The 14,364-nt window shown below is 34.1% G+C and overlaps 1 protein-coding gene across 12 annotated transcripts in view; it reads right to left on the bottom strand.

Moving 5' to 3' along the window:
- Positions 1-14,364, bottom strand: part of NAV3 (neuron navigator 3) — an 872,565-nt gene that overhangs the window by 76,670 nt on the left and 781,531 nt on the right. For all 12 annotated transcript variants that reach the window (XM_017976235.5, XM_078336921.1, XM_054238645.2 and 9 more), the window contains 2 exons: positions 8,294-8,482; positions 5,018-5,070 (listed from right to left, as the gene is read on the bottom strand). In XM_017976235.5, the coding sequence (XP_017831724.1) occupies positions 5,018-5,070; positions 8,294-8,482 (242 nt within the window). The remainder of the gene's footprint in view (positions 1-5,017; positions 5,071-8,293; positions 8,483-14,364) is intronic.

The raw sequence follows: 14,364 nt of genomic DNA, 5'->3' as shown, positions 1-14,364 counted from the left end.
GAATAGTGCAAGTCTGCTTATTGCCAGAAGCAGATCCAAAGCTGAAAAACAATCTCTTCTTATCTCCTAGGTCTATTTTTGGGATACTTCTAGATTCATTGATACAAAAGCACCTGAACTGTTTTTTATAGCTTTTCTTTCAGAAAACATCAAGCAAAGTAGCCAAATGATCAGGACACATTTTATTTGCCAGCAACTCTTTTAACTGGAGTTATTTCTTCCTTATTATTTTCTCTACCTTAAGAAAAATGTGAACTTGGTAATCTAGTACCTAAATAACAAAGTGGCTAAGTGGTAGAATCTTATTAGCCTTTAAAAGAAAACTGTTTTAAAAAGCAATGTTGACATGAATCTTGAATAATTTACACCTCAACTTTAGATTTTTAAGAAAAGATTTTATTTTTTAGATCCTAATGATTTTAAGGCTTTATACACAGTTTGGTTTTCGAATAAAAAGTTAGCAATGAATTTTAAGATGAAAGATTCATGGCTTTAAAACATATGGCACAATTAACTATGTGACCATGTCAATTAGTTTTCCCTAGTACTTTGATTTTGTTTTTGTTGTTGTTTTTCTTTCTCTCTCTCTCTTTTTTTTTGAGACAAGATCTTTGAGTGATCTGTCACTCAGGTGCACTGGCACATCCACGACTCACTGCAGCCCATGGTACCCGGCTTACTTTGTATGTTTTTTGTCAGTTTATGCTGCCCAATCCTGCTTCGAGGTTTCCTAGAATTATAGAAGGCTGGTAAAGACTGAAGAATCATTTAATGATTCGTTTTTTATAATAATGTATTATTTTTAAAAAATAATCAAGAAATATACTCCACATCTTTACTAAACTATAATAGTTCTGTTACATATACTAGTAGCAAGCGTAATCATTAAATATTAATTCTATATATACTATATAGCATGTCTTTTCTCACTTCCACTTTTTCAAAACGATTATTTGCTTTAACCCTTTCCTTCTTTCATACTTCATGGTTATTAATACCACGTAGGTGTTACCATCAAAATAAAGCAATGAGACAAAATATTAATATAATATATTATTTCAGGGACTTAGGTGTGGAATGAATCATTTGTCTTTTTTTTTTTACAATGGTTTTGAGCAAGTTCAATGTCCTAAAGAATGATAAAAAAATATAAAATACTCAACTGAATAAAAACATATACATTAATTCTTTACTCTGTAAGCCAATAAGTAGCCATTTATCCATTCAAATTTATTAATGAAAAATTATGACTTTAGTATTAGGTATGTTAGGCACTATGTTAAAGGATCCACAATGAATAAAAAATGGCACTTTCTCTCATACAAAAATACAAATTATATTTCAAAAACAAAGCAAGTTAAATAAAGTTTTTAATGTACAGTTAACCAAAAAACATCTATTGAAGGGATCAAAAATTTAAATGCCTAACAGGATAATGTTTATAAAGAATAAATGGACTTTAGATATTTAAAAAGTCACAGGGCCTTCTTTGGCTGTCTTCCATTTTCCCATTTGATAGCAATATAGATAGCAAGGGGTATTTTTTTCCTCATGAGGAAAGAAACAGCACAATGGCAAATAGCCACCCCAACAGCTTCATTGTCAGGAAGAAAAGCAAAGGTGGGGGCTGTGGCTTCCTGAGAGCCCATGCCAACATCTAAAGGGGTCAATTCCAGACAACTGAAAACCCAGAGGAATTTCATCTTAGTGTTGCTAGATATTCCAAAGATATTCCCATTATTTTTAAAAAGAATTTAAAATTTCAAATTTTTAGTTAAAAGCTCCACATTTCACAATATTTTACCGTGTTGGCTTAGATTCCCTCTCCCTCTCCCTTGCTTTTTTTTTGAGATGGTGTCTGGCTCTGTCACGAAGGCTAGAGTGCAGTGGCACCATGTTAGCTCACTGCAGCCTAGGCCTCCTGGGTTCAAGTGATTCTCCTGCCTCCACTTCCCAAGTAGCTGGGATTACAGACACGCACCACCACGCTGGGCTAATTTTTGAATTTTTAGTAGAGATGTAGTTTTGTCATGTTGGCCACGCTGGTCTCAAACTCCTAACCTCAAGTGATCCACCTGCCTCGGCCTCTCAAAGTGTTGAGATTACAGGCATGAGCCACCACGCTTGGTCTTAGATTTCAAAACAAACACGCAAACCGTAAGTTTGCCAAAGTTAACACCTCCGGCAGATCAGGTTAAGCTTGTGATTTCCAACCACTTTTCAGATGTCCTGTGACAAATGAGATAGATCTAGCAAATGTTTTCAAATTTTATTTTATAGGTATAGTCCAAAGAAATTTGGCAACTTGCCTGATGTCACCTGATTGAACCAGGCAAGAATGCTAATCAACTAAATCTCCATCCAGACTTATTAAGAAGGTATGAAAAATAATAAGTTGCTTTTTCATCTCATGTTTAAAAAGCATTTTCATGGATATTTTCTCACTGCCAATTAAGTCCCAGTTCCTGATCACGGAGGACTGGGGAAAGAATGACTCCTCATCTTTTATGATTTTTTTGCTTTAGTAGTTCCCCAGGTATGCATTCATTTGAATTACTTTACTACAGTTTACTTGTCAATTCAAATACATCATTTTCATCATCTCAAATACAACTCTTTTACTTTTCTAAAAGTATCACCTTCTCATGTGGCTCAATCATGTAATCCATTCTTTACTCAATTAAAGCTAGGATTCATCTTACCTCCATATGTTAGCCTATAAATACATTTACATATTCTATCTTAATCTCTCTTCCCATTTCATATTCTACTTTTAATATAAGACTTCTCGTGTATGCTTTCTAATCACCCTCATTGCTTTGACATCCCACTCCTATCTACAAACGTACCCCTTGGGTTCTCTATAAACTTGCACTATCCAACCTAGTAGCTGCAAGGCACATGTGCCAATTTATATTTTAATTATTTCAAATTAAAAAATGAATTCTTCTGTGTGCCAGACACCATTCAAATAATAGCAATATGTGACTAATAGTTACTATATTAGATAGTATAGATACAGAACACTTTTATTAATACAGAAAGGCCTAGTGGACACTGGTAGACTAGTCATCTGTTTTTCCTCAAACTCATGATCCTTTCCTTGAAGAATACATTTTTCAAAAAAAGCAACTTTAATTTTGGGATACACAACAGTTGTACATATTTATGGGGTGCATGTGGTATTGTACAAGAATACAGTGTGTAATGATCAAATCTGGGTAAGTTGGATATCCCATTCTTCATTTAGGAAGAATATCATTTCTTCATGTTAGGAATATTCCAAATCTTCTTTTCTAGCTATTTTGAAATATACAATAAATTGTTAACTATAGTCACTCTATTGTGCTACTAGACACTAGATTTATTTCTTCTAAGTTTCTCTTTCTTTCTTTTTTTGCTCTTTCTTCCTTTCTTCCTTCCTTCCATTCTTTTCAAGTTTTTAATTAGGTTTCATAAAGGTAATTTTATTCAAATATTTATTATTGTGTATGTTTATAGTAAAATGATAATGATGCTACATCTTTTTATGTTACGTAGAGATTTAAATGGCAATGGTTTAAATCAGAATACAATTCACCAACAAACGGCAGTACTGGCCCAACAGGAGGAACACTAAGTCATAATATATTTTTGTATGCATTTTTCTTTAGGCATATTTATACATTATTCACTTTATCCATTTGCACAAAAAGTACATTTATCTAAACACTAATAGTGATTCCTTAATTTCTAGAAGCTACTGGCAATTTTAATCATCGAAAGGAAAAACAAGCAAAATATTACCTCTGCTAATAACAGTCTGATTTTGGATGACTAGGTAAGGCAGTAAATATATGAGATTAACCTATAAACAGAAGGCTATAACATTTGAACCTAATGAAAATGAGTGAAAAGATTATCACCCATGATGCTTAGTTAATCAGTGACAGCAGAGGATATGAACTTTTCATGAACCTTACATTACAGGATTAATGCTTATTCATAGTACTCAAGTCTCATTGAGATTCAATAAGCTGCTTTTAAATATACCTCACTGTTAACCAGCTCTAAAGTGACTCACTCATAAAACATAACTTCCTCTAGCCTGCTTTTTCTTTTTAAAGACATAATTGTATTTAACAAACAAAATCTCTTCTTGGCAAAAATGAATTATAATTTCACACACTGGCAAAAGAAGTTGAAACACTGGTATTCTTCTTTTAACAAATAAAGTTTCTGGCCAAGTGTGCTCATTTATACCTGTAATCCCAGCACTTTGGGAGGCCAAAGCAGGAGGAATTGGTTGAGGCCATGGTATTGATCAGCCTGAGCAACATAGCAAGACCTTGTCTCTACAACAGTTTAAAAATTAGTTTGGCATGGTGTGCAGGCCTGTAGTCCTGGCTACTTGGTAGGCTGGGCAGAAGGATAACTTGAGGCCAGGAGTAGGAGGCCGTAGTGAGCTGTGATCATTGTACTCCAGTCTCAGTGACAAAGCAAGACCTCGAGTAAAAAAAAAAGTTCTAGAAATCACCCTCTTTCAAAAGATGTATTAAAAAAAGTCTCTAGTTCTTTTAAACTTTTACTCTTAACCTTACTGCTTTTACCCTTCAATAATTCTCTTAATAATAAACTTAAAAATTAAAAATGAGGAGAAAATACTATAGAACGATTAGTAGTCATGGCTCAGAGAACAAAACATGGACTATGAAATTAGAGTATAGCAGACTGCATGATTTCAGAGACTCCAAGTCTTACCTCAACAGGTTTTATAAAATTGAATTCTACATCCATTCATTTATTATAATGAGTGCACAAAAGTCAAGTGAAAGCACATGTAAGTGACCATAGAATGGCTGGTGAAGCATCTGGAACTTTGTTGGGTATTGAGTAGCTTAGACTATGCCCTTATTTCACTACACAACTCCAGTGTACAAGACACAGATGAATGTGATCTATTCACAGTAAAAGCATCTATTTCATCAACTGTGTGCATGGCAAAAGCACAAGCTTTCTCTTAATAGCCATTACTTACTGTAGAGTAAAGAGAAGAAGTGCTGGACACCAGTGATAATGAAGAGCCATGAACTGGAGAAAACAAAGAGAACAACAGAGTTAAAATAGTGAGGTCTATGCATAAGCCACAGCCTTTACAGAAAAAGTAAAGAACGAGTGGCTAGGGAAATTAAATAGTAACAACTAACTATAAGATTCTGAGAACCAGCCTGCTATAAATTTTTGTCAATCAAGACATTGAGACATGGAAGAGCCCCATCCATATTCCCTAAAGTACCTCAGTTGCCAAGTTATTAGAGAGAAGTAAACAAGCATGAGCCCTATCAGCTTGTTTTGTACACATTGAAAGCTACTATAAATTCCATGCAATAAATAGAATAGCATGGAAACCTAAACTAAAGTTGCCATAAACTTTTAAACCTTAAAAAAGTATGGATTTTCTTTATTTCATTTGTATACAACAAAGGTCCATTTTCAGATTTTTTTTCTCCATATAAGTTCAGGGAAATAAGCAGTTTGATCTAATGTGTTATTACAGCATTACCTGTTATGTGTTGATCATACTCTTGTAAATGTGGAATTATTGTTCTCTGATAATTTTAGTAACAGAAAAATACTTTTTTTCAAGGCTATGTCTCAGAGAAATTGAGAATGGAAATTTCACACTGGCTTTTGTCTATTTCAAAATGCCATTGTAAACATTTGACATTCTGCTTTATACTTCTGTTCTTACAATGTGCTAAACCCAAAAGGTGGATAAAATGGTGCTTAATAATATTTGTAGAAAAGTTCATCCACTTTTTACTATGGAGTAATATGATTATTTCTGTTCATTATGCATTAAACAACATTAGTTGAGCACAAGCAATGTGGCAAGATGTTGCTAAATCCCAGAACTACAAAAATAAATAAGATACAATCCCCAAAGCTCAAAAACAAGGAAATATATATAATTTAAAAGATATTTACAGTAGAGTACTATGAATGCTACTGAAATCGATGTGGTGTGTACTACAAGGGCATATGAAAGGTGCTTAAAATCCGATCAGGAGAGGGCTGGAATAGCTGCACTAGGTGGCAACATGGATGAAAACAAGGGGATGGAATTGAAAGATACCAAAAAGAACCTTTTTAAAATAGATGTGGTCAAAAGAGGAATAAAGAATAACCCATACTCTACCACTCCATGTGATGTACAAAATGTGCAAAATGTCAGTATTTGAGTCAATAATTAAAAAAACTATTTTAATCTAATAATACCTTCAAAAACTAAAGTGTTACCCTGATGTACCAGAAGAAAGGTGAACAATTAATCAAGTGATCTCATTTTCATTCTTTTTGATTATGACCTTAGAACATGTGGCTCAATCTCTTCATCTGTCAGTGTGAAGATCAGGTAGGATATCAATAAAGTTCCTTCAATCTAGTTCAACAAGTCTTGAGTCTAGATCACAGTTTAAAAACTGGAATAGTTCAGTATTCAATGCATGAACACAAAAAAGCCATCTTGCCCCCTTAGGCTAGCTTTTAGAAATTCAAATTATTTAACCCTCATACACTGAAGGCCATAACTTCCCAGTATATAAAAAATCACTTTATTTGTAAATGCCACACTCTAGAAAGCCATCTGTATGTTTAGCAAATTATTTTTAAAGTATTATAAGAAGCCTATCAGCCGGGAATGATGTCTCATGCCTGTAATCTCAGCACTTTGGGAGGGGCTGAGGCGGGTAGATCACCTAAGGTCAGGAGTTCGAGACCAGCCTGGCCAACATGGCAAAACCTCATCTCTACTAAAAATACAAAATTAGCTGGGCATGGTGGTGTATGCCTATAGTCCTAGCTACTTGGAAGACCGAGATAGGACAATCGCTCAAACCTAGGAGGTGGAGTTTGCAGTGAGTCAAGATAGCACTACTGCAGTCCAGCCTGGGCAGGGAGAGCAAAACTCCATCTCAAAAAAACAAAAAGAAGCCTATCTGTGAAGAGAGCAACAGAATCATTTTGTTTCAGAAAGTCGTGTCCTTACATTTGAGAATAGTTATATTTTGTCTATCTACATGGCAGTAACCAGTGGACTCACTGGATATAATTCGCTGTTTGTCATAGTGAACTTAGTGGTTTGGTTAATATTATAAAAGGCAATGACAACTCTTCTCTACTGATTTAGTGCCAGCATATTAAATCTATGGTGATGACCTGAAAAACATGAGTCAATTTTCATAGCTGCCTAAACCTTCAGTCAGAAAATACTTTAAGAAGGTAGGAAGATAAAAGAGAATGGTACGGAATTGTTCTTTATTCTCATATTTCATCCTTGTGACAAACCTATGAAGTTACAGATCTAGAACCTAGGCGCTAATACAGTTAAGAATCCTGCATAAGTTTATACGGCAAATAAATGGATGGCTAAAGGCTTAAATTCTGGTATGTTTTGAGATTTGGAGTCCTTTCTTTTATACATAATTATTAAGGTTAATAATTTCATTATAATCAGTTTGAATTTTTATGTGTAGTTTCCTTTTATCCTTAGCTGACATTCTTTATAATATGTATGCCATAATTTTTCTTTATGGATACTTAAAAAATTCATTAAAATGTCTCTTGAATTATTGTAAAATTTGACATTTGAGCCTCTATACTATATATATACATATATGTGTGTGTGTATAAATATATATATATATATTTTTGAGCATCAACTCAGCTTCCTGAAGTTTTCATGCTGATTTATTTAGAGTATTCACATAGAACTATATAACTAAAAAGATATGTTTATTAGGTTAGGTGGGAATTTTATTGACATTGGATGAAGAAATAATGACTTATAAAGCAACAAAGTAGGTACAATATGAGTTCTAAAATGATATGATGAAAAACTAGCACCAGAAGGAATTTCCGGGAATAAAAGTCAGCAACATGTGGTATTTTCATAAAATAACATTTCTGGTTTGTGTATCTTTATGGGTCTCTAAGCAAAATGTCAAACAAAACATTTGTTCTGATATTTGATGCACCTGGGAAAATAGTTTCTATGTATATTTTTATATTGGAAAAGTAGATTTAGTCTAAACTCTTCTATAGCCAAGTGTTAATCTAAACAAATTCTGGCGTATTTCCAAATGCATAAAGAAACAGAAGGTAATACAGAATAAAACTTCTCCAAGCTTTCCCAAATGATAATTTTACTAATTTATTTTCCTCTTCAGGAGTCTTTGTGATGTGAGTGACACAATGGTTTCCCTCTCAGGGTTTAAGTAAAGTGACTTCATCTTCATTTCCCCCCGATGCTTACCTTCTTCCATGCTGTCTCTGAATGAGCCTGAATGACTGATGGCACGAGGCCTTTCCTCCAAGGAAGTGGCACTCCCACAAAGCTGGGAGTCATCATAGAGATCAAAGGAAGAGTCTTGGGCTGGGATGCTGTTTGAGCGCATCATGCTGGGCCCAGGAAGATTAAACTGAGACAAATTTGTTGGGCTCACTGAAAAACAAAACACACAAAGCCTATTACTGTGAAGCTTGAAAGACGAAAACAGTAGGTTTGTAGGAAGTAAGAACGTGATCCCAATTCTTAGGAGAACATGAATGTATAGTGAGTATCTACTTAAGGTAAGAGTGTGCCTCTGAAATGTTCAATAACCGATCTCATTGAGTCCCTCTCTTCCTCTGGCACTTTCATGGCAAGCCTTATGTCAATTTCTAAAGCAACAGTAAACAAAAAAAGTCACCTCTACTGCTCTCGCTAGAAATGTAATGACATGGTATTTTCTGCTGCCTGTTATGAAGAAAAGATGGTCTTTCTAGAGTTTTTGGTTTTCTCTTAAAAAATTATCATCACTTTAATGGAAAAAGCAAAATAAAAAAGAAAGTAAAGTACAAAAAAATCTAAATTTCCTAAGAAGGGCCTTTAAAGGGAGTATTTCCAGGAAAATACTCCCAGTCACATTAAGCTCTTAACTGATATAAGTTCATGATTAGTACCATCATTATTATTAAAGTCATGTCATAAGACAATACGAGTGAAATAAAGATTTTTATAACATAACACAATGTAATGTACATGGTATCTGTAGTCCACCATTAAGTTAATCACATGAAATGATTTTCTACTGTGTTTAAAATGAGCATGTCACAATGAGATGGTCAAAAGTGACAAACATGTTTTATTTCCAAAGAAGTATCTTAAGTCTGTAATTTTCAAGAAAAATTCATTTTCTTATTGCTTATTGCCAAATAGTCCTAAAGAAATTCATCTTTTTTGGGTCATTTGGTAGTCATCAACTTAAGAAAAGATTTGGTTGGTTGTATGTACACCTGCATTAGAAAACAATACAGTTGTGAAATATGGAATAAAAGCAAAGAAGAAGAATTGAGAAAGATATTCTAAATGCTCACATTTAAGAAAAGCAAGTTTGTTAGTGGTATATGAGAAGGGACACAGGATCCTCTTAAGATATAAAGGGCACTACTGAATATTTTCAAAACCTTGGGAATCTGTCAGTGGCTCAGAGTTGGTCTGGCATCACTTCAAAATTTGCTAAGTTTTTTTCTTTGACACAGGCACTAAACTTCTTTTTCTTTTTTCTTTTTTTTTTGAGACGGAGTTTCACTGTTGTTACCCAGACTGGAGTGCGATGGCATGATCTCGGCTCACCGCAACCTCCGCCTGCCTTTTGGGTTCAAGCAATTCTCCTGCCTCAGACTCCCGAGTAGCTGAGACTACAGGCACTCACCACCATGCCCAGCTAATTTTTTTATTTTTAGTAGAGACGGGGTTTCACCTTGTTGACCAGGATGGTCTCGATCTCTTGACCTCGTGATCCACCTGCCTTGGCCTTCCAAAGTGCTGGGACTATAGGTGTGAACCACTGTGCCTGGCCTAAACTTCTTCTTAATAAAAGTATTGGCTCTTAAAACAATGTAAAACAGAAAAAGTATACCCAGAGGTAACTGGAAAGAAGTATCTTGCATTTACAAGGCACTGTGCTTGATGATTCTGGTATTAACGGAATCAACACACAGAACAACCCTCTGATAGAGCCAGTTATTGACTGGAGTAAAAGGAAGCACAGAACTAAGAATCACACATTTAAAATATAATGGAAAAGGAAGAACATATAAATCTGCAAAGTGCACAACCTATTGGAAAAAAAGAAGAAAGGATGGAAGGAAGAAAAAAGTAAAAAGGGAGAGGGAGAGGACCTGCCTATCTTTCAAGCACATTCCTTCAACCTGAAGTGACCATTAGTACGTTTCGGTCTGATCAGTGACAACAGCTGGTAGGTACATTGAAGGACGTTCAAGACTTAAAATGTTTGTGTTTAGGGTGGCAAGATTGGGGTAAGTCACCATATTCTTGGTTCACAGTATGAATTTACTCTTGCTTAAATTAATGAAGTATTCAACACATTTGCAAGTACATCATTTTAATATACATATCCCAAAGTTTAGAAGGATATTTCATTCGCTTTTCAGCTCTGTAAAATTCTTACCAAAATGATTGCAAGGATTCCAAGTGAAGTGTCCTTTTACAATTTCAATACATAATACTTAGTTCTATCAAGATGAAACATTAATGAGGATTAGTATAGATTTTAAAGGGAATACTGTGCATCTACAAACACTTCTGAACACGTCTGCATAGGAAATGACACCCAACTGCTTAAGAGTGTTCAGTTAAGTTAATAACTATGACAGATCTACTTTTAGATTTTGTAGTTGAATAGAAGGAAAAATATGACGGAGTCCCTGATTTCAAGGAAAGCCAGTAGGAGAGATGTCTGAAAAAGGAGAAAAGTTAAGACGTAAAAGCTATACTGTAGAAGACAAATGTAACATAGACAAAAATAATTTTTCAAATAAAACACAAATTGGTAAAGAGCTTCTAGTGGTAGTTTTGATTTCTATCTGCTTTGAGCAAATAACCTAATAACTACCCTTTACTTTTTTATGAGTATGAAATGGAAGAATAAAAGGCCTCTAAGATCCATTCAAAGCCAGGAGACACACAAGAATTTCTAAATAGAAGAGAAACAGATGTGGCAATCTATCAGGAAAAAGAGGGCTACCAACCTTGTCTTAAATTGCATTTGCATAGCCAAGTTACTATCTTGGCCAAGCCGCTAATCTATTATTAAGATTATATATTTATTTGTAGTAACTTGAGGAAAACAGGATCTGATATAAATATGGACCGGGTTTTTATGATACTATTAAATACTATTACTTTAAGACAGGGTCTCACCCTCTCTTCCAGGCTGAAGTATGCAGTGCCATGATCATAGCTTACCATAGCCTCGAACTCCTGGGCAAGGGATCCTCTTGCCCCCGCCTCTTGAGTGATGCTGACGTTACAGGCATGATCCAATGTATGTGGCTGGACTGGGCTTTTACATACTCCCAAGTCACTCTCTACCTTTGCATCTAAAGCTAGACATTAACTAGTGATGCAACGTGCACTAGGAACAATAGCTGAAGATTCAAGAGAATTTAATTTGATCTCTTAAAGGAAGAATTCCATAAGTATCATTTCTAGATTTAACTAGTTTCTATCATTGGTGGGCTTAAAGAAGAAGCTAGAGATATCATAAAATTTTACATAAGAGATGAAGGGTTGACCAGATGTGGTCTCTTCTGACTGTGAGATTCTATGCTTCCAAAAGAAAAGAAGACAGGAGTTTATTCTGAGAAAGTTGAAGGATGAACAGGAAAATGGGAAGGGATTCAAGGTAGAGGAAGGTTTTCAACAATCACTGCATGCAAAAGGATCCATCTAATATTTCCTATATTAGATGGATATTAGAAGTGACAGGTTGACATTAATGTTCCTACATGTAATCCTTGTAGCAAGTGAAAAATGAATGTGAGCTATTGTTATCACTCACGGGAATATGACAATGAGTCTCACCAGGTTATGAGATGCCTCACAAGAACTACAACCAACGGTACATAAAGTTTCATCCAAAGACTTTTTGATTTATGAAAGTTATTCGTTGTTATTCTTTCATGAATGGAAATGGTTTCTATTAGAGCTAGCATGCTGGGAACTGCACACAAACTATAGGTGACTGCAGCAGTAGCTCATAGTAGCCTCCCTAATAGGACATAGTTGTAGCAATCTTAAATTCCTAATGTATGTTGTATGTGATTTTTTACAGTAATATTTCTGAAACTTTTATATATTAACACATTTTAATTGTAGAAGGAATAAAGAAAATATGAATACTGCAACTCCTGAATATTAATCATAGTCCTGTATTGTACTGATCATCCAGAAAATACAATGGTCAAATAAAAAATGGGTGATGTCAGAAGACAACAATAGGACATAGTCAAGGTAAGTATATATATATATATATATATATATATATATATATATAAAATTTAATAAAGTAATTTTAATTTATGATTGCATTTTAAGAGTACTCATTTCTTGCCCAACAAACAGATGTTCAGGTGAACTGTAAATATAATAAAAACTCTTTAAACATTATTTTTATGCTTTTGAAATTAGTCATTTTTTCCACTATGAAATGATTCAGCATAAAGTTCTCAAAATGCCTGATTCGAAGCCATTTGTGTTTCTAAGAGCTGGGAGGTACACGAGAGTGTGTTGACATGAATAGGAATATCTTTTTTTATATTTCCCAATAGGTGAAATGTTGAGACATAAGGGAGTAAACACAGTAAGATCAATTTCAAATCTACTGTAATTCTGTACTGTTAAAAACGCTTCAGCAAGGACAATATCACTGAAAATGAGAGATGAATCTAGGAGATATTCTGAAAATAAAATCACAGGTTCCTGTCTACTGAAAATGCACAATATGAAGGGCACAGTTTCAAGTTAAGACTATTGATTACATAGATTTTTACACTAGAGTAGAGAAAAGGATGGTACGTGAAATTATAAGAAAAATAGAAGAAAGTAACTTAAGAAATTACTTTGATTTGAGGGGGCTATACAATCTAGCATACTGATTGGATTTTAGTTTTAGACCTGAAAAAGGTCTCAGAAAGTGAAATGTTCATTTGAGAGCTCAGAATTAAAGTTGTGAATGAGAACATAGAAAAAGGTTTAGGATTAAAAAAGTCTAAAGGGAAAACAACATGGTAAACACATAAATACAAGGAGGAGAAGGAGGATGAATTGCATTGCTCAGGGTTTGTACCTAATGCCTGGAACAATTATTAATATAGTTCCATTCACTCTCAAAAGTGACTTTGTGTCTACAATAAATGATACAGCTATGTTAAGATGAGCAACCCCAGGAGAAAGAATTGTAGTTGGAAAAGTATGAAGAGAATCAAGAGGGTAGTGTCACTAAAGTCATGGCCTGTCAGACACAGCTGAGAGATCTCTGACATAAAGCACAATAGACTAACGGGGGCAAACCCACACTCTAGAAAGGTAAGCTTGACCTTTCAGACTTGGTTTCTATAGGAATGAAACTTAAGGGATGTATTTGATCAGTGGTTTTCTAGTTCATCAGAACATTAAAGCTCTACAGATATGTTTGTTATCAGTAAAAGTGTAATTCATATTTCATTTATTAATTGTGTTTTAACTCTGAAAACTATGCAATAAAATACATTCCTAAGTGTGCTATATAATCACTATTTTTAACACATTGTGGCCACGGACATGTTGGCTTCAGTTGCCCTGTTAACTTTAGTTTATGCAAATCTTATAATAAACTTATGTTTGCACAAATAGTTGACATTTGTGATAAATGTCCTTGATAAAAATGTCATAGTTTTGTACTAGTTTTCCAAAAATAAAATCTGTATCTCCTTCACTTAAAATCCTATGGTTACTGTCTTGTGAATTACTACTCAATTAAATATTGACAAAGCTCAGGCATATCTGATGAGTGCTATTCTCTGATAGTGTAAGACATGTTTTCAATAAAAATAATGATTTGGCAGAATCTATCAAGTCTTACACACTTCTCCATGTTACATACACTATATCCATCACTCTTTATAATATGACCTAGGTATTAAATATCCGTTCAACAGATAAGTAAATTAAGTTTAAATGACTTTACCAATGTCAGACATAGGAAGTGATGAGTCCTTTTGTTCCTAAAGAATAATGAAGATGGATTTAATCAGAAAAAAAAAATGGTGGGGAAAAATAGAATAAAGAGTCAACTAATTAAATTAATATTAATTAATGAAAAAAATTGATAGGAGACACAAGGTACTTAGCAGGCTTATAGCACTTCAGGTGATTTGAGTGTGTTTCAGATGTTGTATGTTTCATATTTCTATGACCTACACAAACATTTTAAATTCATTTTCTTGAAGTTAAGGTGTTAGGCTTTTTGCTTTTTAAAAAAAATTAACTGCAACTTAAAT

The sequence above is a fragment of the Callithrix jacchus genome, chromosome 9, assembly GCF_049354715.1.
Source record: "Callithrix jacchus isolate 240 chromosome 9, calJac240_pri, whole genome shotgun sequence".
In the NCBI taxonomy this organism is placed as follows: Eukaryota; Metazoa; Chordata; class Mammalia; order Primates; family Cebidae; genus Callithrix; species Callithrix jacchus.
This window is presented reverse-complemented; position numbering and strand designations above follow the sequence as displayed.